At 38.5% G+C, this 27,039-nt stretch overlaps 1 protein-coding gene across 5 annotated transcripts in view; it reads right to left on the bottom strand.

Annotated features, from left to right (window-relative positions):
- The window catches only part of OSBPL9 (oxysterol binding protein like 9), a 179,338-nt gene that overhangs the window by 113,197 nt on the left and 39,102 nt on the right, over positions 1–27,039 (bottom strand). For all 5 annotated transcript variants that reach the window (XM_036108397.2, XM_036108396.2, XM_078073161.1 and 2 more), the window contains exon 3: positions 16,642–16,720. In XM_036108397.2, the coding sequence (XP_035964290.2) occupies positions 16,642–16,720 (79 nt within the window). The remainder of the gene's footprint in view (positions 1–16,641; positions 16,721–27,039) is intronic.

Raw genomic sequence — 27,039 nt, forward strand, 5'->3', positions numbered from 1 at the left:
AGGAAAAAAGTTAATACATGTTAGAAAATTCAGGAAGAAAACTAAAGCAAGGCAATAAAATATATCTATAAGAAAAGAGCATTTGCTATTTAATTCTTTTGTCCACTTCCAAGGCAAACAAGGCCAAAACAGATGTAGCCTAACAAAGTGACAGAATCATATTAATAATACACTACACAATGACTGATTTATGTTACTTTAAGTAAGATACTTCAAAAGTTTTTCGAAAATAGATGTTATTCCTGCACACTGTGGATAGGGAAGCCCTTTAAGACTTAAAAAAAAATGTGCAAGTATATCCTTAGGTATAAAGTACAGTCAAGCACTTCTACATTATAATCTTACAATATTACTAATGAATAACTTTTCTGAAGACTTCACTCACTGCCCCCAGTAGCTCTCCAAGGAATTTTGCTCGGGCAGAGAGATACCAAAAGCTACTTCTTTTTTTTTTTTTTTTTAAGATTTTTTATTTATTTATTTGAGAGAGAGAGAATGAGAGAGAGCAAGCACATGAGAGGGGGGAGGGTCAGAGGGAGAAGCAGACTCCCCGCTGAGCAGGGAGCCCGATGCGGGACTCGATCCAGGGACTCCAGGATCATGACCTGAGCCGAAGGCAGTCGCTTAACCAACTGAGCCACCCAGGCGCCCACCAAAAGCTACTTCTTTCTTTCTCCATATTTAGCTATAAGCTGTTAATATACTATCTTCACCGTTCTTTAGGAAAGCATATATTTCCAGACTGAAGTATAATCTCAGACATAAACAAGCTTTAACTCCATCCTATAAAACACAATCTAGATATAGTAAAATGTCATTGATTCAGCCCTCCCTATAATTTAGGACTTATATTTATAATAATTTATACCAAGTCACTATGCTTAAACCAATTCACTAAGTACAAAGTGTAAATAACATTAAAAGAAATTCTTAATGATACATCATACTAAAAAAAATATCAGACAATGTCAGCTCAGTTTTCTTGTCTATACATAAAACTAGAAAAGGGCATTTCTTTCCAGACAGCCTATACCTCAGATTTGCTTCTCTCTGTCCACCATGAACCATCCTGTCCACATTACTAGAACTACATGTTGTATTTATAGAATTACCTTGATTTATCTCATTTACATAAAAACGTAGATTCCTAAAAGGAAAGGACTCCATTTGATTCATATTCAAAAGTTCTGCAAGATGGCTATAAACCCATACATAGAAAACATGGTCAAGAATCAATGTACATACTTCAAATAGTTGTATTCTACTCATAGTCTTTCCATTATTCTGTGCAAGTAAAAGTCAGACACTGTTCTCCATTTATCTGAGTACTTGTTTTCAAGCATAAATCACTGGTCTCCTGACTTTTTTTTTTTTTAAGATTTTATTTATTTATTCATGAGAGACAGAGAGAGAGAGAGAGAGAGAGAGAGAGGCAGAGGGAGAAGCAGACTCCCAAGGAGCAGGGAGCCCGATGCGGGACTCAATCCCAGGACTCTGGGATCATGACCTGAGCCGAAGGCAGACGCCCAACCATCTGAGCCACCTAGGCGCCCATCCTGACTCTTTTTAAATGAAGATTGTTTTCTCAGGAATCTGAAGCTCTGAAGCTTCCTTCAGTGGGATAATTCCACATATTTTTCCTTAACAACCACTTACCCCTGATATATTCCAAAATTATACTTTCATCCAATAAAATACTTACAGAGCGCATACATGTCCATAGCAGGTAGGCACTGGTGACAGAGCAATAAAAAAGACACAGTCCTTGATATATCTCAAAAAGATGGTGCCATCATCCTCCCATTACTCTGTCAGAAAGCTGGGGATAATTCTGAACTTCTTTTCCCTTATCCTCTTACATGCAGTTAGTGACCAATTCTCTCATACAACTTTTGTGTTTATCCCCTCTGGGTCACTCTTACTGCCTTTATTCAAGCTCTCATCACCTTTTACCAAAACCTCTGCAATAAGCTCCAAACTGGGCTCCCTGCCTCCAATCTCACTTCTCCCCAGAGCATCCCGCAAACAGTTCCCAGTGTTTCTTCAAAGCCACAAATGTGATAATGACATTTCCCTGGCTAAAATACCCAATGCCTCTCCCTAATTTACAGAGAAGGTGTTTTATCATTCTGGTACATGAGACCTTTTAAAAAATTTTTAAATTAAAAAAAATGTTTATAAGTAGGCTCCACACCTAATGTGGAGCCCAATGTGGGGCTTGAACTCATGACCCTGAAATCAAGACTCAAGCTAAGATCAAGAGTCAGATGTTTAACCAACTGAGCCACACTGGCACCCCTATTTTTTTTAAGTAATCTCTCATTTAACCAACTGAGCCACCCTGGCACCCTTATTTTTTTAAGTAATCTCTATGCCAACATGGGGCTTGAACTCATGACCCTGAAATCAAGACCCAAGCTAAGATCAAGAGTCAGATGAGCCACACTGGCACCTCTATTTTTTTTTTAAGTAATCTCTATGCCTAACGTGGGGCTTGAACCCACAACCCTGAGATTGAGAGTCGCACACTCCACTGAGCCAGCCAGGAACCCCCATAAGGCCTTTGATGATCTATTTAGTTCCAGACTGAACTCACATCTCCTTCCCCTTACCTGCCATCTATTCTAAAACATGCTACACTCCTTAATTTCTCAAACAATTAATCCTTTTTCATACTACCAAGCTTTTGCACATACTTTCCCTGTACCTAGAATGTGTTTCTCCTTTCTCTGAAGTTTGGTAAATTTTTTATTTTATTTTTAAATTTATTTTTATTTTTATTTTTTTGGCTTCCAGCCCTGCCTATTCCTCTGTCTTTTTCATCCTTCAAAACCTGTAACAAGGGGCGCCTGGGTGGCTCAGTCATTAAGCGGCTGCCTTTGGCTCAGGTCATGGTCCCAGGGTCCTGGGATCGAGCCCCGCATCGGGCTCCCTGCTCCACAGGAAGCCTGCTTCTCCCTCTCCCACTCCCCCTGCTTGTGTTCCCTCTCTCACTGTGTCTCTCTCTGTCAAATAAATAAAATCTTTAAAAAAAAAAAAAACCTGTAACAAAATCATCTCCTCTGTGATGCTTCCCTGACTTCACCGGTTCTCTCTTCTACAATTCCTTAGTCTCTATTGCATTTACATTGTACTGTAATTATTGTTCTAAAATGCGTACCCTAGTTAAATGATTTAGCATTCTATGTCTCAGTTTTCCTCATAACTGTCTCTTGGAGTTGTTAAAAAAAAGTTAAATAAGAAAATGCATGTAAACCTTTGGTACAGAACCTACACCCAGCTGCTATGCTCATCACTGCTTTTCTAATAAATATTCTCAGTAGGCATTCCTCCTATTAAATTGAGAGCTCCCTGAATAGCAGGGAATCAGCTTTGCATCCTGGTTATCATGCTCAGTGTGTAGCATTTTCAAGAACCTAATTTGGGTCACCTATAGCCCAAACCCTAGGCTAGAAAGAGAAGAAAAGAGAATCCCAGAAACAGCAGCATGATCATCAGCAAAATGAGGTAAAATTTAAAAAAATAATAGCAACAGCTACAATTTTTGAGCCCTGCTATTTGCCAGATATCATGTTGAGTATTTATATGTATTTTCTCTAATCTTACAACAATTCCAAAGGTTGATACTGTCATCCTCATTTTGCTGGTGACCCCCTGCTCCACATTTAGGCTTGTTAGGTAGGCAGGACTTCCTCTGCAAAGGAGGAATAAATATGAGAAGATATGTTGGTTTGTTTTCCTCAACAACTTGGGTATTATTAATAACTCAGTTGACATATTAAGAGAACTCTGCAGTCAGTACAAGAATAAAATTAAATACAGTACAGGTCAATATTTGACTCTCTGCCCTTTAAATCTTTATAGGGAATATTCCTGGGCCTTTCTCTGGCAAGTCTTCCAAGCCTCCCTCATCCTTGGTAACAGATTACTCACCTCATGTTTCATGCCATGACTCCCACCGGTGTCTTCTGACCAATGTCTCTGTTCCCTTGCCTTCGCTGGGGCCCTCACTAGCAACAACTATCAACTTGGATGTACAGTGAGCACAGTAGAAACTCTGACAACCAAACCACCTGATAGCATGAAAATACTAACTACTATCAGAGTTAAGAAGTATGCTGTACTGTGTAGAGGAAGAGAAAACAGCAGTGAAGCTAGAGCTGCAAGGAGACTGAGGCAGGGTGAAAAGAGAAGTCAGTGTGGCTAAGGGTAACAGAAAGGAAAGGCATGAACAAATAGAACTGTGTAATGAAAACAGCAGTTATTTGAATCCAGACTGGCCACTTGTCATACATGTTACCTTGGAAAAAAACTCCTCCAAGCCTCAGTTTCCTTATCTATAGAATGATAATAAAAGAATCCCATAAGCATCTGTAGGGTACATAGAAGGATTACCATGCATAGCACATTATCTGCATCCTTGGAGGAAGTGTTTGCTTCCTCTCTACTCCACTTCCTTCTTTTATTCATCTGAGGGTCACTTCTAGAATATAATCACCTTTACCAGAAAAGATATCCAATCATCCCTCCCCAAGATTAAAAAAAAAAAAAAAAGCCCACTGACATCCATCACCACTTGACTTAAGTCACCTATATGCGTGGGCTCAGCTCACTTCTCCTTTATATGATACTCTGATTCCTTCTACTAGACAGTCACCCAAAACAGATGTCTTCATTAAAGCCAGCAACCCAGCAAAGACGCAGTTTTTCTTTTTTCTTTTTTTTTTTTTTTGGTGCAAGAGAGATGATTTTATTAAAGCACAGGGACAGGATCCGTGGGCAGAAAGAGCTGCTGCCAAAGATGCAGCTTCTTTACAATTTTATGAATTCTATCTGAATTCTAATTATTTTTTCTGGGGTATTAGTCAAACTGTCTTAGGTCCTCCAAATTTAATATTAAGAAAATGCAATGATGAAACATAACTTCAATTTATATGCTGGATTAATGTTACATGTGGAGTACATTGATGGAAGTATCACAATCGTGAGAATGAATGTTCATAAAATTCATGTGGAGTTAATGAAGGAGGCTGAAAAGACAAAGACGACCGTGGCGGAGTATTTTCTTAGAATTCATCAGCTAGTTAGTTGTCTAAAAGTAAAACAAGGATGAGTACAGTCCAGGTGTCATCAGAAGACAGAGCTTTAACTCAGGGATATTTAACCTGGAGTCAGAGAACTAACCAGAAAACCTCTAGAATAATGATTTTCAAAGTATGAGATCCTTGAGGATAAGCACTTTGCTTTGCTCACTACTTTATACCCAAAAACTAGCCCAGTGCCTAGTATACAATAAGCACTCAAATATTTGTTGACTATAAAAATGAGTGACTAAATGGATGGAAGGAAGGAATAAATTTGAATACTGGTATTTTCTCGAAGTGCCTACAAGCTGCCCAGAGCAGAGCTCTAGGCCCTCCAACCCTCTGACTTCAACCAGAGGAATTATACTTTTTTCTACCTTACACTTGGGTTTCTAAATAAGATTGCATTTGTAAAATGCTTTCATTAAAAGTTTGAAAACCATGGAAAATTTATCAGTATCACTCCCTTCCTTGAAATATTATACTTACAAGTGCATATCACTTAATGCTTAATTGTCCCTCAAATTACTGTTTAGTCCCCGAAGTTTCTTGAGGTATGACATTACATTTTACCTAAGTAGTACTTACTTATTCAACTTTTATATACCCTACCATTTCCTGTACAGCGACTCCTCAGAGGAAAATCTGCATTTTTTTTTTAATATCAAGCAACAAATGGACATTTTGTACCACTACGCTGTGCAAAGCCTGCCATGCAACAATTTAATTCTTGCAGCATCACCATCTCCATTTGAAGAACAGCACTCATGCAACCACTTTAATATATTTTGCACTCTATTCTACCATTCTTTTAATTAGTAGAAAAATGGAAAAATTAAAGTGTCAATAGGAATGACAATAAATGTAAATTTTATAAACATAATGTAATTGAGAAATCATTACGCATGCTGAAAACAGTAAATTTGTATCACCAACAGAACACTCCTTAGACTGTGGCACATAAGACTTTGGTCTACTGCCTATATGGCTATTTTTGAAGGAAAGGAATTAAAATGTATGAATACATCTTATGAATAAATATTGTGTCAAAGAGGCAAGGTATGATTAAGGACTTTGCAGTATGCAGTAGGAATACATCCCCCTTACACTCTGCAAGTCTTTGTTCAACTCACAGAGTCTATACTTTCATGCATATTTTCAAGTACACATTATATACTATACTAATGATTTCCTTTACATGTCTTCATTTACTCTCCACACTAACACCTACCAAGCCATGTTCCAAACTGGGTAAAAAGATTATTTAATGTATATTAGCAATTTCTCAGATGGTAGGGTTAATGAATGAGTCTAAGACTATTTCCCATTCCCTTTCATAAAAGAAGGATATAAGAAAAAGACAAGCATAGCACCAACAACAAAATGGACAAAGGAATGAACAAATTACCAAATAAGAAATAAACACATTAAAATATATTTCTGAGGGGAGGCATTGGGCTGACATTCTTTTAAAATGATAACACTAAGTGCTGATAAAGGGTGCGATGAAGCAGAGGGAGTATAAATCAACACAATCTCTCTTGAAAACAATTACGGAGAATTGTTTCAGGAACATTAAAAATATTTATGTCTTTTGTTCTGACAAATTCTCTTAGAATTTACCTATCCTAAGGTAAACAGAGATTTTATTAAAGATTTATGTGCAAGGATGTTCAACACAGCATTATTTAAAATAGAGAGGGGCACCTGGGTGGCTCAATCGGTTAAGTGTCCGACTCTTGGTTTCACCTCAGGTCATGAACTCAGGGTAATGAGATCTCGCCCTGCAGCGGGGCTCCCTGCTCATCAGGGAGTCTGCTTCTCTCCCTCTCCATCTCTGTCTCCCTCTGCCCCTCACCCCATTCACTATGTGCGCTAAAATAAATAAATCTTAAAAAAAATTAAAAATCTGAAGACCTTATTTATACAAGATAAGTCAATTTTATGAAACACACACACTAAAGGATCAGAAGGAAATCCACAAGCATGTTATGAATAATTATCTCTGGGTGAGAGTATTATGGGTGATTATTAGTATCATCTTTATACTACTCTATATTCTCCCAAGTTTCTACAGTGAGCAGGTATTAATTTTACTACTTAAAAAATATGGAAAAGGGAATGATGGGATAAAAATGTAACTTACTAATAAAAAGTCAAATATCTACTCTAATCCTAGCTACTCAGTAAGCCAAAAAGTCTATAATTAGCTAAACTTGGAAAAATAATTTCAAATATTCAGTGAGGATCTTAAACAGAAAGCAAATTAAGAAGAGGAAAAGTAGGGGCGCCTGGGTGGCTCAGTCGTTAAGCGTCTACCTTCGGCTCAGGTCATGATCCCAGGGTGGTGGGATCGAGCCCCGCATCAGGCTCCCTGCTCAGCAGGAAGCCTGCTTCTCCCTCTCCCACTCCCCCTGCTTGTGTTCCCTCTCTCTCGCTGTGTCTCTCTGTCAAATAAATAAATAAAATCTAAAAAAAAAAAAAAAAAAGGAAGAGGAAAAGTATACCGAGATCCAATCTTCATGCAATACAACAAACTGCCAATATATGAATTCAGTGGCATTTCCCCACTTTAATGCCTACATCTAATTAAGAATTATGGTTGATTTACCTCCTTTACACAAAGTCTTTAAATGGTTATTTATTTGGTTTTCAGGAGGGGTCATCATGTAAAAATAAAAAATATAAAACTGCAGGGGGAAATTTTTTTTAAAGTCATTAATCAACAAGATAATTGAATTTGTTTACTAATAATAAGGCTGAGATGATTACTTTAAAGCAGAAGACACTTAAGCCTACAACCAAGGGTTAGTCTAATGATGTACTATCTATTCTTCTAAATGATTAATGATGAGGATGTACCATGCTGCGTTGATTAACGTTAATGCAGTAGGGACAATGTTGCCCTAATATACTTGATCAATATAACTTCCCTGAATTAAAAACTTTCCTTCACCACTGGGCTGAGTTATAGTAATTCTGCATTTTAATAAATGAGCAAGCTCTAATGGACGGAGTTGAAAAGGTCAGCTATCAGTCCAAGCACAGAGAACTTCCACTAAGACACAATTCCTGAAGATTCTTCTAATTTAAATATTTCTTAATGTTTAAAAATATCGTATTTTGTCTTATGCAACTTGTGTTGCTTTAAGAGTATATCCAAATAAATTTGCAAACAAATTTCATATTTGAAATCATTTTGGAGAATATACTACCTAAATGACGTCTTCAGTAAAATCCTTTGAAAGTAAAGGATTTTATGAAGAACCAAAATATCTAATTTCCATCTTTAAAAAATTCAGATTTTTCACACACCACGTTTGCTTAGGGCAAGACACCCCCCCTTCTATGTAGGTTAGGGCATAACAATCTAAGATTGAGACTAGATCACTTGACTCTCTCTCATTTCACTCATATATAAATTGGAGATATTCCATCTAATGTGTAAGGCTGTTAGGACAGGAAACTGGAATAACGTGAAACCACTGGATCCAGACCAATGGCTCTCAAACTTTAGAGGGCATCAAAATCACTACAGAGGGCCCATTTCCAGAGTTTCTGATTCAGCAAGACTGGGGGCCAGGCTAGAGATCTGTTTCTAACAAGTTCACAGGTGATGCTGATCCTGCTGGTCTGGTAGCACACTTCAAGAACTACTGGTCTAGAAAGACCTGAGCACTAATCCACCAATCCTGGACACTTAGCTTCTCTAAACCTCAGTTTCTCTAACTCTAAAACTACCCTTATTGTTTAGGAGTTTAGGAACTATGGAAGGAATGTACGGTGCCTGTTAAACACTGTGCCTGGTTCATAACAGATATTTGCTAGTAGTAATGGTGGTGGTTGTTACCACCATCACTACTATACTATTTCTAAATTTTTTTTTTTTAAGATTTTATTTATTTGACAGAGAGAGACACAGCGAGAGAGGGAACACAAGCAGTGGGAGTGGGAGAGGGTCTCAAGCAGGCTTCCCACGGAGCAGGGAGCCCGATGTGGGGCTCGATCCCAGGACCCTGGGATCATGACCTGAGCCGAAGGCAGACGCTTAACGACTGAGCCATCCAGGCGCCCCTATACTATTTCTACTAAGTAATGGAATGTGTAGAACATTAATATCACAAAAATTTTTAATTGCATTAAACTGCATTGTAATTTAAAGTTCCTTATGCTTTGTATTAATTCCTTTTCTGATAAAATTATAAAAGTTAATTATAAACTAGTTAACAAATCTCTACAATAACTTTTTTGTAGCAGTTAGGAGAATGGCCCTAGAGCACAACTGTTTGTGTTCAAATACAAGGTCTGCCTTGCAAAACCTGTGTGTCTGTGGCCCCCAGGTTCCTTATCTGTGAAATAAAAATAGTAATAGTACCTACATCATAAGGTCACGAGAACAGAGTTAACATAAGTAAAACTCTGTATAGTGTTGGCATAAAATAAATATCCAATAAATGTAGCTATCATTATTATTATCCCAATACACTATCAGTAACACTGTAAATCCTTATACATATTAAAGCATTAAATAGACTTAATTCAAATGACTGGGTATTTTTCTAATTATTAGTGTGAACTATAAAATACCAGGTCTTCTATTATTAGGTTGAGCCATATGAACTGCAGACATGCAACTCTAAATACAGTACTTGCATAGGTTGAAACTAATAGCTTTCATCCCAATCTCTCTGATCATTCCTTTGAGCCTATTGATGGTTCCACTCTAATGTGCTCCCAGATTTGGTCCTCAGCTCTCTTCTCATTCAGATCTCCCAGAAAGTTCACACCCACTATTCTATGGTTTTAACCAGAGACTGAAAATACAGAGAGGTTTTATCTAGCCCACAGATGCATTTCATCGGCCTACACAGTTTGTTGCTGTTATTGTTTAATTTGGAGATTTAACACACACATACTCAAATCCCACCCACAAAAAAATCTGATTTTCTGGCTTCTCTTGAAAAACTGGACAATCTGGCGACACTGGACAGCATTACCAAAAGCCTACAACTGTCTGGAACTAAGTAGCAACTAACCCTTCAAACAGGGCATGAGCTTTCTAAATTGCTTAAGTCTTCATCTAGCTTTACTCCTCACTCATTTACTTATATGCCTAGCTCTTAGGCATTCAATTTTTCAACTGCTAGTTTGATAGCCACAAATCTCCATCTTCAGCCCAAACTCAGATCCAACTGCCATCACCATCTATACCTATGATGTGTCCCACAGACGTAAGAGGTCCCGCACCACCCGTTTCCCTGGTTTCTCTACTTCAGATGTTGACAACATCCAAACAGTAAGCCATGCCAAGAACACTAACTTTATATGACTATCATTCTCTCACCTCCCATTTCCCAGCAGTCACCAGTTTCTACAGATCTACCTCCTAAAATCTCAAGTCTAGAACCATGAGAGACAATGGACTCCGAAAAACAAACTGAGGGTTCTAGAGGGGAGGGGGGTGGGAGGATGGGTTAGCCTGGTGATGGGTATTAGAGAGGGCACGTTCTGCATGGAGCACTGAGTGTTATGCACAAACAGTGAATCATGGAACACTACATCAAAAACTAATGATGTAATGTATGGTGATTAACATAACAATAAAAATTCTCCCAAAAAACCCCCTCAAGTCTATTTCCTCTTCTCCTTCTCCATTACTACTGCTTTAACCCATTCAGGGCCTTACCAACAATCAACTATTTATCTAAAGCCCATGTCTTACTCTGTCTCTTCTCTGCTTAAAACTCTGCTTCGCTGGCTCTTCACTGACCTCAGGATAAAAATATAACCTCCTTATACATTAGATGTAGGCCTCTGCCTCATCTCCTCCTCATCGTTCTAACAGTACCAAACATTCGTAGTTCTCTGAACACACTGGCAGCAACATATTTCCATACCTTTGCACATGCTACAATATCTCTCAGCCTAACAAACTTCTCCAATCTTCAGAACTCTGCCACAGAGAGGAGATAAGGAGCAAGAGGAGGGAGGCAGAGCCTGGTGATTGGAACCTTTAATTTTTACATTATATACCGCTGCACATCTTGAAATTTTTAGAGTTACTGTGATTTTTAATTTTGATTATTATAAAAATAATTACTTGGTAACAAAAAAACCCTACTCTTCTGTGAAACACTGAGTGACGGTCTTTTTTGCCTCTTCATTATTTCAGTGTCTTCTACGTATTTCTACTATGACAGCACATTTCACATTACATTCCAGTTACTTCTTTACAAGCTCCTTGACATCATGGCCCAAGTCTTATTTACCAGTATACTCTCAGTTCTGAGAATGGGGAGTTACACGTACTATATACACAATTATGTTTGAACTCAACAGCCAGTCTGTTGAGCTTTCCATTCAATGTCTATTAGAGAATCTATATGCAAACAACTTTAGCTGACTGATAAGAAAGGGGATCTTTTGCCCTTGTTCAAAAGAAAAAGAGGCAGTTTATAAAGATAAATTGGCAACTATTTTTAATCTCTGAAAAAGGATAGAGTGAAGTTGTAGTTTTCAAACCTTTTTAAAGCTCTAACATGCTAGGACTGTAATTTCAATTATCTAAAGAAAAAAAACTACAGAGAATATTTCTTTCTTTTTCAAATCTGAAGTTAATTAAAATTGACTTTGTTTTGGGGCACCTGGGTGGCTCAGTTGGTTGAGCATCTACCTTCAGCTCGGGTCATGATCCCAGAGTCCTGGGATCAAACCCCACATCGGGCTCCTTGCTCACGGGGGCGTCTGCTTCTCCCTCTGTCTTTGTCCGCCATTCCTCCTGCTTGTGCTTGCTCGCTCTCTCTCTCTCTCTCTTGCTCGCTAGCTCTCCCTCTGTGTCAAATAAATAAATAAAATCTTTTTAAAAAATTAACTTTGTTTTGATAATTTTATGGCATGTCTTTAAAATTGGAGATATTCTGAAATATCAAGTTACCAGAATTAATCATTGCAATGACAAGTAATCTATTGTTTCGGGGAAGTTTTTTTTTTTTTTCCTGGTACCAATCCTCTTTATTATAAACAAATGATGTTTCAGGATACAGGACATGGAGGGTAGCTAGAGACTTAAACCATAGTGGAAATGAAGGTGATAGGTAACAAACTACCTACATATATTTTCATACACTTGACCTTCTTTCTTGTTGCTATGGATGAACCATCTGTGCTCTTAGCGAAAGGCAAAGCCTCCTCACCTGTGTATTAGGTGCCATCCTCTCTTGCCTTCTCAAGAACACTCCATCCAGCGATTCTCCCCCTTCTCTGTTGCATCAATTTTCCCCTTTTTACTGAATCACTGCCAATACCACAGGAACATACTATTATTTCCCTTATCACACAAAAAAATGTGTTCTCATTCCCCTCTCCAGCTACTACTGTTATTTCTTACCTTCCCTTCACAGCAAAGCTTGAAAGCACTGTATATTTCTATCTTAAAATTGTTCTTCTTGGGGCACCTGGGTGGCTCAGCCGGTTGGGCGTCGACTCTTGGTTTTGGCTCAGGTCACGATCTTATGGTCGTGGGATCAAGCCTCTCTCCTCCCACCCCCAAGTCGGGCTCTGTGCTCAGCACGGAGTCTGCTTCAGATTCTCTCCCTCCCTCCCTCTCTCCCTCCAGCTTGTGCACACTCTCTCTCTCAAATAAACAAAATCTTTTAAAAAAATTGTTTTTCTCAAGGTTATCAGTGGACTCCTACCTGTTAAATCCTCTGATCCCTTCTCATCCCTCAACTTAACTCATCTACCAGGGGCATCTGACACGGCTGCTGATGCCTCTCCCCTTCTAGAAATACTCTCTCTTGGCTTCCAGGCTACTGCATTCACCTAGTTTTCCTCCTCCTTTTTCATTGTTTCTTTTCAATCTTTTCTGCTAGTTCTACCTCAGCTCCGTTCCCTTTAAATAGATGCTGGAGTGCTTCAGGGCTCATTACCTGGACCCCTCTTGTCTCTCTGCACTTACTCCTAAATTCTTGTGGCTCTACATACTATCTATATGCCAATGACTCCCAAATTTATTTCTTTAGCATGAACTTTTCTCCTAAATTCCACACTTCAAACTGCCTACTTGACATCTCTGTCTGGATGTTTGATAGGCATCTAGAATTGTTTATAAGCATGTGCAAGGCTAAGCTCCTGATGCCCACATCCCCTTCCCCAAACTAGTTCCTCCGGCAGTCTTCCCCATCCCAGTTAATGGCAACTCCATTCTTGTGGCAAGCCAAAAATCTTGGTGTCAACCTAGACTCCTTTCTTTCATATGGTATAGTTTAACCTTTAAAATACAGTATCATATGACACACTACTACACTTAACAATATAAAAAGGAAAAAACTACCAATACATGTAACAACATGGATGAATATTAAAAACATTATGCTGAGCTAAAATAAAGCCAGACAAAAGAGGATACATAATGTATGATTCCATTTACGTGAAACTCTCCAGAAGAAAAATCTATAGTGATAGAAAGTCAATCAGTGGTTGCTTGGGGCCAGCAGCTGGGAGTAGAGACTGAAAGAAGAAAGGAATCTTTTGGGTGATAGAAGTGTTCAATACCTTGATTGTGGTAGCAGTTATGACTAAATAAATTTGTCAATACTCATTGAACTTTACAATGTGTACATCTTATTGTATATTAATTATACCTCAATAAAGTTGATTAAACATACATATGTAATTTAACCATTTCTCACTGCCTCCCTATCCCCACTGCTACCCTGTGGGAGCCACCATCACCTCTCTTCTGAATTACAATAGCCTAACTAGTTTCCCTGCTTCTGTCCCTGCCTCCTGCATTTTATTATCCACAGAGTGGCCAGAGTGATACTGTTAAAAAATCACATCATGTCACTCCTCTGCTCAAAACCCTCTAATGGCTTCTCTTCTCCATAATAAAATTCAACATTCTTTCTATGGCAGTCAAGGTCACATGATCAACTTCTCTGTTACCTCGTATACCTCATTTCCCACTACGCTTCCCCATGATTATTTGCATTCCAACTAGAACTGGCGTCCCTGCTGTTCTTCAAATATGGCAGGCACACTCTTTTGCACTTACTGTTCCCTCTGCCTAGTAATGATGTACCACCATCCCCAACAAAGCCTTAAAACTTGTTCCCTCACTTCCTTCAGGTCTTTCACCAAAGGGCACCATCCCAATGAGTCTTTCCCTGGCCACTCTCAAATTTCAACACCTCCCTCCACCTATACACAACCTCACTTCTATTTCATTTTCTCCTTTCCTACTTTACTTTTTTCTCCCCAGGATTTAGCACTCTCTTATTTATATTTTACTAGCATATACATACACACACACACACTAAGTATAAGTAACTTTTTATTTTATTGGCTTTCTCCTCTACCAGAATGGATGACCCAAGAGGGCAAAGAATTTTATCTGTTTTGTTCACTACTGTATCCCCAGAACTTAAAATAATGTCTAAAATGGATGTTGAATAAATGAATGTATCTCAACAAATTCTAGCTTTCCCTTTAATAGTTGATAGTAAGTAAAATTAGCTTTAGAGATACGTCAATTGATACTTTATTTGCTTTAAGAAAATTCTGATAAATTAAATAAAAACTTCAACACATTTAAGCATATGCTAATATATATCAGCCAAACTTGTTCTCAATTCTAATCAAGAACTAAGATCTATCAGACATTGAGAGCTTTTTATCAAATTTTCAGAGATTTTCTTATGAGTAAGGGCCTATGTGAAATAACTCTAATTATTGCCAAGAATATATAGAATATAGAGTGTCCTAGTGAGTTCTTTACAAAAACCAGATAATGTCATGTTGCCTGAAGCTCCCCTTACTATAATAGTAGAAAATAATCAATCTGACAGTCTCAGAACTAAGAAATCATTTTAAAAATACATTTAAGTCTTAGTAACACTTGTCATTTAAATCATTAAAGGAATTAAAGGAATTGCTTGTTTTACAAGGAAGCCACATAAATGAGACTATTTAACATAAATAATCTAAAAGTAAATCAGAAGGTACAGGTGCCCTTGCTCTAGAGGTCTGAGTCTCCTCTCTTTTAACCAACTGAGCCACCCAGGCGCCCTGAGTCTCCTCTCTTTTAAACAGGCAAATAATACAGCTTCTGGAAGTCCAAAGGAGTTATCTCCTTAATAACTGCAGAGGAGAGAATTCCATACTGCAGCCTTCACCTGCATCCAGCAGCTATTACTTGAAACACATTAAAGTATTCATCTTTAATCAAGTAAAGAGTTTCAGTGCGGGGGTGTTATCTGCTTTAGTTTATAAGCAGCATTATATATTCAACCTAAAAATAAAGGCCCTGTGCTTTCATAATATTTAAAATGTTTTATAAAGTTAAATGCGGTGGAAAATTTCAGGAAAGCATCATTAATTAAGCAGCTCTGAATAAAGAGTATGACCAAACACCATAAATATTTTAAGGATGCTTTTTCCTAAAAGGATTAGAGATATCACAATTGAGTTATACTGGTTTGTCTCTATCATATTTAAGCTGCATCTTTCATTTCTATGTGTCAATTTCTTAAACAAGACAATGAAGAAAAATAACTTCAGTATACCATCCTAGCAATGGAAGGACAATAGCTGTCGCAACATCTCATATAACATACCTGGTCACTGTTAGACTTCATAATCAAAACATTTTTAAGCTATCAACTTATTTAATATTTATTTACCCTGGTATACCTAGCATCTATCACAGTGCATTGTCACTTGTAGTTCAGAGAAACTACTAACATCTCCAAAGCTTCTCATTTCTAAGTTTCTTGGACTGCTTTAAATGTAAAATAGAGGTTACTCTGGATAGGCAAAATAACAAAAACATTATAAACACTCCTAGTAGATGAGAGGTACATTAGGACGGTATCATTAAAATCGCTTTTATTTGCTGGTTTAGTTTTCAAAGCAAGATGAAATGAGAATGATCATACAGTATCTTACCCTTTCTACCGGTGAACCATAGCATGCAATGTCGAAACATAGCAGTGGCAGATGGCATTGGTGTTATTAACTACAAAAAGGATAATAGCAGAGAAATGACGGCTGGCAGACAAGACACAGAAATGCAGATGAAATGAATGCAAACTTGCAGTTCTTGAAGCAAAGCAAAACCTTTAAGCCAAAGGTTGCCACTAGCTTCAATTTAATTTACATTTTGAGTTTTACACCGACAAACACTGCAACCTTCACAGTCTTTAGACTCTTCATGCAGAGGCAGAACCATACTCCTCGATAAAGAAGATCAGCAACCTTCTGTAAACACAAGCCAGCAGCAGCAGCAGCCCATCACTCTCTCCCTTCACTGATTTTTATCCTTTATATTTTTAATCTCCAATTGCAGCCAGATCCACAGTCGCCTCAAACAGATCTGTATCCACTGCAGATACAAATCCCTGTCTAACCTGCAGTACCACTTCATCCAGAACGTTCCTGTGCACTCATTCATGCAGAATCAGTTGCAAAACCATTCAAGGCATCCTGCAAACACCCAAAAGAGGAGGAAAGAAGCAGTTGGGGCTGTGAAGAGAAAGAATCTCTTCTTTTAGCTCACCCTGGAAATGGAAGGTTTTCTGATCAACAGTTATTGTGAAGGTGCTGTCGTCCTCATCGTCTATACCAATCACAGCTCCCTGTGAAACAAAGAGCAAAATCCCAATAAGGCAAACAATGACATCAGCAATATTCACTACTGCTACAGCCCTGGAATGCTCAATGCACCGGGGACACTGGCAGTAGGCTCGACACAGAGAAGGGGATGGCAGGGCACTGTAGTACTCTGCATGGCTACCTTTTATTCTTGCATAAGGGGCATGGTTGCCGTGAGAGGGGGAGGGGACAAACACAGAAGCTGAGTCTAGAAGCTATGTTCAAGAGTCAGCCACTGGGTTTTTCTGAGCTTTGGACTACTCTCTAAAATGGGGAGCCGGAAACCTCCACCACACCCGGTTGTTGTGAGGCCAAAGAATGCAGGTCCCCTTCATCAGGCTGCTTCTGTGTTACACTTGTTAGTGCAGAAATGTCAGGTGACACTTGCTTCAAAACACGGTCCCAATCACTTCTTCCAGGTGTGCTCCCATAACCACTCGCACATGGCTGTGCAACTGCACTTTCCACTTTTTGCTGTGATTATCTGTTTATATGTCTGCCTCCTCCCCTGAACTGCCATGAGATCTTGGAAGTCAAAGACAATATTATTTATTGATACATGACCTTCAAGTACACACCCAATATGTGTTTTTTAAATAAAAGCATGAACAACTCCCTAAAAGATGGAGGAGGGGACTGCATTTATAAGTTGTTTGTTTCAAGAAGGTGGATAGGGTGGGTTTTAAACTTTTAATTTTTTATATTCAACTACAAGCAGCCCATTAAGACAACAGGAATTAAGAGACAGGAATTTATGCAAAATAAGGAGTGTATTGGTTAGTGTCCTTAAGAAATAAGCACCTAAAGTATTTCAGAGAAAAAAGCTAGAGAACATGAGACAGGTAAAATGCCCCAGGATGGTGACAAAAGCAGCAGCATGCCAGGACTTTGAAAATGGGGGCTGAAAAGAATCAAGGGGCCAAAATACCTAATCCCATGAATAAGGCTACTCCTATCCTAAGAGGAGTGGGTCACAGAGCCAAACATTTATTAATCTCTTCTTCTGAGAAGAAGGCGGCTCTCTGGATAAACCCCAACTCTATCCAAATCCCATCAACTTGAATTATCTTAGTTATTCCTCAGTTTCAGTTTGGGTTGGGATTTTTATCCTTATTTTCACTTAAGTAAAGTGTCTCCTGAGAGTAAAATGATTTACCCAAGGTCACACGATTAATGTCAGAACCAGAACCACTGGCACGGTACCTACTTATTCCATGACAGCAAACATAAACACATCTCAGTGGGTAAGCATGTATGGGAGCAGATCATTCTGGTTAACTTAATTTTGTGGTTACTCAGTTAACTTCTAACTTATGATGTATCAAATATTTCCTAAGTTACAACTGAATACAAAAATATGTGCTTGATACAACTCTAGAATATGTAACAATAGTCCCTGCCCTCAAGGCACTAATATTGCAGAGGAGGAGATAAAACATGCAAAGAGGTGAGCGTAATACAAGGTAGAAAGTGATCTCTACATGGACGAACTTTGAAAACATTATGCTAAGTGAAAGAAGCTAGTCACAAAGGACCATATAATTCCATTTATATAAAATGTCCAAAATAGGCAAATTCATAGAGACTAACAGTACATTAATGGTTGCCTAGGGTTGGGGGGAGGGGAAGAGGTGGGGTAACATAGGGAGCAACTGCTAATGGGTATGGGTTTCTTTATGAAAACATTCTAAAATTGATTGTGGGAATGGTTGCACAACTCTGTGAATATATTAAAAGCACTGATTGTATACTTTAAATGGGTGAATTGCATTGTATGTGAATTATAGCTCAATAAAGCTGTTATAAATCACCCCAATACCAAATGTTTGCTCTTTCTTTTGGGTCTCTTAGTGTGAATTTACCAGTTACTTAGTCAACTCAGATGGAAACCTCTAGGTTCTACACCTGTTCTCCTTCATTCCATCACTACAAGTTGTGTTCATTCCACCTCTGAACTATCAAATACTATTATTCCATCCCATGAACTGCCAATGCCCTAATTCAGGCTCTCATCACTACATGCTTAATAGGCAATCTGTCTCCTTTCAGTCTGGCTACCTTTTACTCCAGTCTTTGCTATTACCAGAGTAATATTTCTGAAGCACAGACTCTTACAGGAGACAAAGATATTTAAAACCTTCCTTGGACTAATAGATAAAGTCAACATTTCTTCATAATGCCATTCAAGACTATTCAAAATCTGGCCCAACCAACCTTTTCACGGTCATCAAATGGTCCCTTCCTCCTTAACACACAGAGGCCCTGTATGTACTCATCCCCGACATTTCTTCCACACCCCAAGGGGAAAAACCAAACACACCAAGTAATTGCACTTTTTTAATGTCCTTCCTCAAGCTCAATTCCCAACCATTTGTTAAACAAAAGCAAAACCCCATATCTCCCCCTAGCCACCACCTCCTTTCTCACTGCTTTCACAGAGGAGCTTTTTGGAAACTGTCCATGCCTTAACTTTTCATCCACTCCTGCAATCTAGCTTCTTTCCCACCACTATACCAAACTACACTCTCACAGATCTCCAATGACTGCTTTAGTAGTCTCCAGTTTGTTTTTTTCTTTAAGATTTTATTTATTTATTTGACAGAGAGATAGTGAAAGCAGGAACACAAGCAGGAGGAGTGGGAGAGGGAGAAGCAGGCTTCCTATGGAGCAGGGAGCCCAATGTGGGGTTCGATCCCAGGACCCTGGGATCAGGACCTGAGCCGAAGGCAGACGCTTAACAACTGAGCCATCCAGACAAAACTAGTAGTCTCCAGTTTTGTCATATACCACCAGTCTAAAGCACTGTTGCTGCTGCTGACCACTTGTTTCTTGAAACTCTCCTTCAATGGCCCTTAATTACCTAAGCTGTGCTTCAGAAATATTTCTACCTAAGTACCTGTGACAACCTATACGGGAGAAAGCATTCTTTTCTTGCCCATTACACTTTACCCCTCCTCTGTCCAAATGCTTCTTTGAAAACTCTGGAAGCTAGCTAACAACCTCCTAGTCCCATCAGGTCTTGCTATTACCCTGAAAGTTCACCCACATCTATAACCACTCTTGCTTCCTTTTCACTTGTCATATGGAAAAGATCTCCATACCCTATCACCTTTCCTTAGGTCTCTCACTCTACTAATTGTCAACTTCTTTGACTACTGGCTCTTTCCCAACAGCATTTACAGATGTTCAAATTCTTTACCCTGTTTAACCAACAACAATCATTTTCAATTACACATCTTCATCTGGCAATTAGCCCACCTCTCTCATTCCCTTCCAGTCAAGATTATTTAGATTTGCCCAAGCCTCCTGCCTAAAATTTTTTTAACCTCCCATTCCTTGTAGGGTATGTGACCATATCAATGGCTCTTCTTCACCTTCAAATAAGGTGACCATACGACCTGATTTACCTGGAACAGTCCAATTATTCCTGTTGTCCTGGCATAATAATTAACAGAATGTCCTGGTTAGGGGTTACAGTCACTCTACCACAGCCTAGCCTACAGTGTCCTCAGTGATCTGCTCCATGCCTACCTCTCATCTCTTATCAAATTCTACAGTTGGACAGCTTGAGGTTTACCAATTGCCCCAGGTTCTCTCCCACCAAACATCCATCCTCTCCCTTTATCTGAGTTTATACTACTTATTTTCTTACATTTGGTAAAGTAAAACTCCTTTTACTAATCCACATATAGAATAATATTCTATTGTTAAGCAAAGTTCTTTACTATGCTAGTCCATCAAAATGCCAAAGTTTTTATTTCAATCCCGCTTTTAAGACCCACTATACCAACATAATAAACATATATATTTTTCAGTGACTTTTCATGATTTTTCTTCTGAAGACATGAGAGGATCAACCTTTCAGGTTATCAGTACTTGGGCTAACCAAGGTACGTGCTGCTTCAGGGTCACACTAGCCAAGTTCCAGATAGAAGGTAACTGGAGCTGGAGTCTAGTGCAACCAGATGAATTTCCTGACTTTCCTTCTTCTCCTATCCTCTGTACACACACATATTTCAGACATGAGTCATAGTTCTGGTACCAAAGAAAGTTTTGTTCTCATGGCTTAGGGGAAAAAAAAAGAATCCACAAAACAGAGTTCTGGCTATTTTAGGGCCAACCTCCCTTTGCAAGAAGAGAAACTGGGTTGGTAAACTGGCTCCAAAGATAATAAAAAAGAAATGATGACTCCTCTGGGACACAGATTTGCTCACACAACTCCTAAAAGGAATGTAGACAGTGCTAAGAATACACAGCCTAGCTACTCCCACAGTAACTTCACAACCACATACTTTCTCTCCCTGCTGAAATGTTAGAAATCTCTTACATTCATATAACACATTTAAATCTGACGTTGGAGATTTAGGCAGAACGGGTATTTCTCTTAGAAAACTGAGGCTCAGGGGCGCCTGGGTGGCTCAGTCAGTTAAGCGGCTGCCTTCAGCTCAGGTCATGCCGAGTCCCGTATCGGGCTCTTTGCTCAGTGGGGAGCCTGCTTCTCCCTCTGCCTGCTGCTATGCCTACTTGTGCTCTTTCTCTCTCTCTCTGTCAAAAAAAATAATTAAAATCTTAAAAAAAAAAAAAAAAAAGAAAACAAAACTAAGGCTCAGAGAGGTTTAAAAAAAAAAAAAAATGCCCAGGGTTCTGCAACCCAAACGGCAGGAGAATTGAGTTCTTGCAATTCCTGATCCAAAGCCCTCTCTTAACAGGGCATTGTTATAATAAGCAATATGCACTAATTACTTCAACACATTTATTAAATACCTATTCTGGGCCAGGAACATTAATAGCCAGGGAATATAAATAGGAATAAAATATATCTCTGCCCTGGAAGAACACATCATCTAGAGGGAAAAAAGAGGAGTCAACAAAACAGAAGGAAGCAGGAAAGCTTGAGGTTTAGCCTGCTCACCAAAGATGCTGCTGCATGGAGGACCTACTTTAACATCATTCATTGATTCAGCAAGTACTTATTAAAATCTCTAGGCATTGTTCTAGGTAACAGTAATAGAACAGCAAACAATTTGCTTTGCTTTTTTTGCTAATATTATTTTGAGATTTGTTCATGTTGAATAAATAATACATATATATTTTATACATATACATTTATACATACATATGTATATATTTTTCCATGCTGAGAATTATGTGTATATATTCACACACACAATCCATTTTGAGAATATATATGTACATTTTACCTGCTATATAGTATTCCATTATATAAGTATACCACAATGTATCAGTTCTCCCATGGAGAACATTTAGGTTATTTTTAATTTTTCCTATCCCAATAATTCAGCAATAACTATCACTATATGTCTCCTGGTAACACTTCTATAAAAAAAATGTCAAGCATATGCTCTGAAATGGAATACAGTTCCATTTTTATGTGGAGCAGGCATACCTTCAACTTTACTAAATACTCAAAAATGGCTCTCCTAAGTGGTTATACTGATTTATGTCCCAACACTGTATTGATTCAGTAGAGTTCCTATACCCCTAATCACTAGCCAATGCTAGGTATAATCAGACTTTATAAATCCTTGGCAATGTGACAAAAATACTATCTTGCTGGAGTTTTAATGTGCATTTTCTGGTATCACTGAGAATAAGAACCTGGTCATATTTATTGCCATTCTTATTTACTCTTACATGAATTGAGTGTACATATCCTTTGTACATTTTCTTTTGGGGCATTCTTTTGTATTTTGGGGCATTCTTTTTGTCCTTTGATTTGTATGTGTTCTTTGGGTTTTCTTTTTGTCTTTTTTATTCATTTGTAGGATTTCTTTATATATTCTGGTTATTAATCCTTTGCCAGTTTTATGCATTGTAAATACCTTCTCTCCTGTCCATAGGCTGTCTTTCTCTTTAATTGTGGTGTCTTCTGGTTGGTGGTGGTGGTCAAAGGTTTTAAAATCTGAATGTTGTCAAATCTACGAATCTCTTCTATCATGGTTTGTGCTTTAAAACATCCTATTCTGGGGCGTCTGGGTGGCTCAGTCATTAAGCATCTGCCTTCGGCTCAGGTCATGATCCCGAGGTCCTGGGATCGAGCCGCACGTCGGGCTCCCTGCTTGGTGGGAAGTCTGCTTCTCCCTCTCCCACTCCCCCTGCTTGTGTTCCCTCTCTCGCTAGGTCTCTGTCAAATAAAAAAATAAAATCTTAAAAAAAAAAAAATCCTATTCTGGGGCGCCTGGGTGGCATAGTTGGTTAAGTGTCTGCCTTCAGCTCAGGTCATGATCCCAGGGTCCTGGGATTGAGTCCTGCCAGAAGGGAGCCTGTTTCTCCCTCTCCCCGCTGCTCGTGCTCTCTCTTGCTATCTCTGTCGCTATCTCTGTCTCTCTCACATAAATGAAATCTTTCATTTTCTTTTTTTTTTTTTTTTTTTAAAGATTTTATTTATTTATTTGACAGAGAGACACAGCGAGAGAGGGAATACAAGCAGGGGGAGTGGGAGAGAGAGAAGCAGGCTTCCCGCGGAGCAGGGAGCCCGATGCGGGGCTCGTTCCCAGGACCCTGGGATCACGACCTGAGCCGAAGGCAGACGCTTAACGACTGAGCCACCCAGGCGCCCCGAAATCTTTCATTTTCTGTTAAAGATTTTATTTATTTGAGAGAGAGAAAGAAAGAGAGAGAGAGAGCACAAGTTGGGTGGGGGGCAGAGGAAGAAGCAGGCTCTCTGCTGAGTGGGGAGCCTGATGTGGGGCTCAATCCCGGGACTCTGGGATCATGACCTGAGCTGAAGGCAGATGCTTGACTGACTGAGCCACCCAGGCACCGTAAATAAAATCTTTTAAAAAAATAAAACATCCTATTCTGTCTTGACATCATAAAGACATTCTTCTATACATTCTTATTAAGTATGAATTTTCATTTTGTACCTTTAATAACTCTGGAATTTATTTTTGTGTATAGCATGAGGTAGGAAGTAAATTTTATTTTTTCCATATGATCCAGCTTCATTTACCGGGTGACAATGTCTGATTTGCAATGCTGTCATATTCTAAACTTCCATAGATGCGTGGTTCTATTTCTCTTCTGTGCCATTGATCAATTTCTCTCCCCTTATACTAACACCGTATCATTTAAATTACCATAGTTTCATAAAAAGCCTTAACATCTGGAATGGCAAGTCCCCCAACTCCTTACTCTTCAAATTTTTCTTGCCTCTTTACCATTTTAAATGACTTTTAGAATCACCTTGTCAAGTTTTTTGATAAGCCTAATTGTGGCTTTGACTGAATCACACATGTTTATAGATTTAAGGGAAATAAGCATATATATGATGGAGTCTAAAAGTGGGAACAGGGGCACCTGGGTGGCTCAGTCGGTTAAACGTCTGCCTTCAGCTCAGGTCATGATCCCAGGGTCCGGGATCGAGCCCCGCATCGGGCTCCCTGCTCAGCGGGAAGCCTGCTTCTCCCTCTCCCACTCTCCCTGCTTGTGTTCCCTCTCTCGCTGTATCTCTGTCAAATAAAATCTTAAAAAAAAAAATTGGGAACGGTATAGAGCTTTTTCAATGCTCAGATCTTCCTTTAGTCTTTCAATGATGTCTTAGAGTTTTCCTCCATCAAAGGAGTGCATTTATCTTGTAAAACATATTCCTAATAACTTACAGTTCTTGCTATTATATTTTTTAATAAATTTTTCCTAATTGTCTGTGGGTCATATAAGGAACACTGTATGTTTTCTGCGTATTTATTTCGTATCCAAAAATTTTGCTGAAGGTTAGTCATTCGAATAGTTTTTCTGTAGATTCTTGTGAATTTTTTTCTAAAGATTTATTTATTTATTTGAGAGAGAAAGCATGTGTGAGAGGATGAGCAGGAGGAAGGGCAGAAAGAGAGGGAGAGAATCCTCAAGCAGACTCCCTATTGAGCCCTACTGGTCGATCCGAAGACCCAGAGATCATGACCTGAGCCAAAGAGTTGGACACTCAGCTTACTGAGCCACCCAGGTGCCCTGTGAATTTTTTTTTTATGTAGACATCAGACCTGCAAATACCAATAATGTTTATTCTTCCCTTCCAATCCTTTTTCTTTGAATTCTTTTCTTTCTTATTCTTGTGGTACACGTTTGCCAGGACCTATAGTACAGTTACAGAAACATCATTTGCAAATACTAATTTTGATTCTTCCTTCCAAGACTTTATTTTCCCTATCTTTTGTCTTACAGCATTCACTAGGACCTCCAGAGTACAATATTTAAAGACGCAGCAAAAACAGCCACCTGTTTACTGTGGATTTTAAAGAGAATGCTTCTATTTTTTCACTATTAAATACACTGGTAGCATTGTAGCAAATACCCCTTATCAGGTTAAGACTATTCTATTCCTAGTTTGCTTGATCTTAAAGGCATGTTTCATTTTAGTCACTGCTTCTGCATTTATTCAAATGGTCATGTAGTTTTTCTTCTTTTGATCTATTAATATGGTAAATAACTTTAACTTTAAAATTAGCATCCTAGTATTCCCAGAATAAATTCCATTTGGTCATAATACCTTTTGTTTATACATTACTGGGTATGGTTTGCTGTATTTTGTTTAGGATTTTGACATCTATATATTTTTTTTTAAGATTTTATTTGAGAGAGCGAGCAAGCAGGACAGGGCACAAGTGGGGAGGTGGGGGCAGAGGGAGAGGGAGAAGCAGACTCCCCTGCTGAGCAGGGAGCCCAATGCGGGGCTCAATCCCAGGACCCTGGGATCACGACCTGAGCCGAAGGCAGACACCCAACCGACTAAGCCACCCAGGCACCCCTTGACATCTACATTTAATAAAGGACTCTGGCCTAAAAATTTCCTTTATTTTCTTGTTACTTTATTATTACCTTTTTCTAATTTTTTAAATTTAATGCTTAGCTCATTAATTTTCAATCTGTTTTATATTAACTTAAATCATAAATCATGGACTGCCTTAGATGCAGTTTTAACATGTGGTCCCTTATTATTCAGGTTTAAATATTTCATAATTTCCATTATGATTTCTGCATTCACCAATGAATTATTTAGAAGTATGTGTGTAAGGCAGCGAGTGGCTACTGTTTTGTTAAGGGATTTCTCATTTATTCCACTGTTGTTAAAGAATGTTATCTATGTGATATTGGGTTTTTATTATCCTCTTTTTCTGTAAAAATTTAAATTTTCTTCTTCTTAAAGTCTATTAGGTCTCATATTAATACTGTTTCCAAGCTTTCTTTTGGCTAACATTTCATCACCTTCTTATTTTTAATTTATAATTATATTATACACATTCAGAAAATAAAACAAAATGATATCTATGTACCAATCACAGAGATTAAGCAGAAGTTTACATCTTGCCCAAAGGAGGTCATTTTCAGTGTTAAATTCATAGAGAAGAGATGATGCTTACAAAAAAGCTATTGAATTTACAAAAAAGGCAGATATCACTAGAGTGATTTTTCACAATGAAATGACGAAACAATAGAAGTTCTTAGAGGATGCAGATCTAAGGGGACAAAAGTGAAGACATTCTTTTTTCTTTAAGATTTAATTTTTTTTTTTTAAAGATTTTATTTGACAGAGAGAGACACAGTGAGAGAGGGAACGCAAGCAGGGGGAGTGGGAGAGGGAGAAGCAGGCTTCCCACAGAGCAGGGAGCCCGATGCAGGGCTCCATCCCAGGACCCTGGGATCATGACCTGAGCCGAAGGCAGACGCTTAACGACTGAGCCACCCAGGCGCCCCTTTAAGATTTAATTTTCAGTAATCTCTATATCCAGCATGGGGCTCAAACTCAAAAGCCCTCTAACAACTGAGCCAGCCAGGTACCCCCAAAAGTGAAGACATTCTTGAACTTATACATTAACCTAAAAATAATACCTTTTTGCATCCATTCTAAGATGACAATGATTGTAAGATGAATCCCAAAGCCTGAGATGTTAACATTTGAAAAAATAATGTACAGTCAAGGAAATAAGGCACTATCAGAAAAAGTCAGTGCTAAAACTATTAATAATCCACGATGATACACTGCTGATCTCTCTTGTGACGGACTAAAAGAAAAGAGAACAGATGACATATCCCTTGGGGAATCAGTCAACTCTGATGAACAGCACAACTGGTAGACAGAGTACTCATTTCACTGGGCTGGGTAAAAATTGTTACTTGAAGTCACATATAGATTAACAGTTTTCAAAAACTCACAATACATTTAACATAAAAACTTAGTTGAGTATAATTCACCTTACTTTGGTGATTCAATTCCTAAGGCCCTGTAGAATTCTTCTGAATCTGAGATTCATTTTATCAATCACAACAGTAACTACCATTCATTAAG

This window comes from Halichoerus grypus, chromosome 5 (genome assembly GCF_964656455.1).
Source record: "Halichoerus grypus chromosome 5, mHalGry1.hap1.1, whole genome shotgun sequence".
In the NCBI taxonomy this organism is placed as follows: domain Eukaryota; kingdom Metazoa; phylum Chordata; class Mammalia; order Carnivora; family Phocidae; genus Halichoerus; species Halichoerus grypus.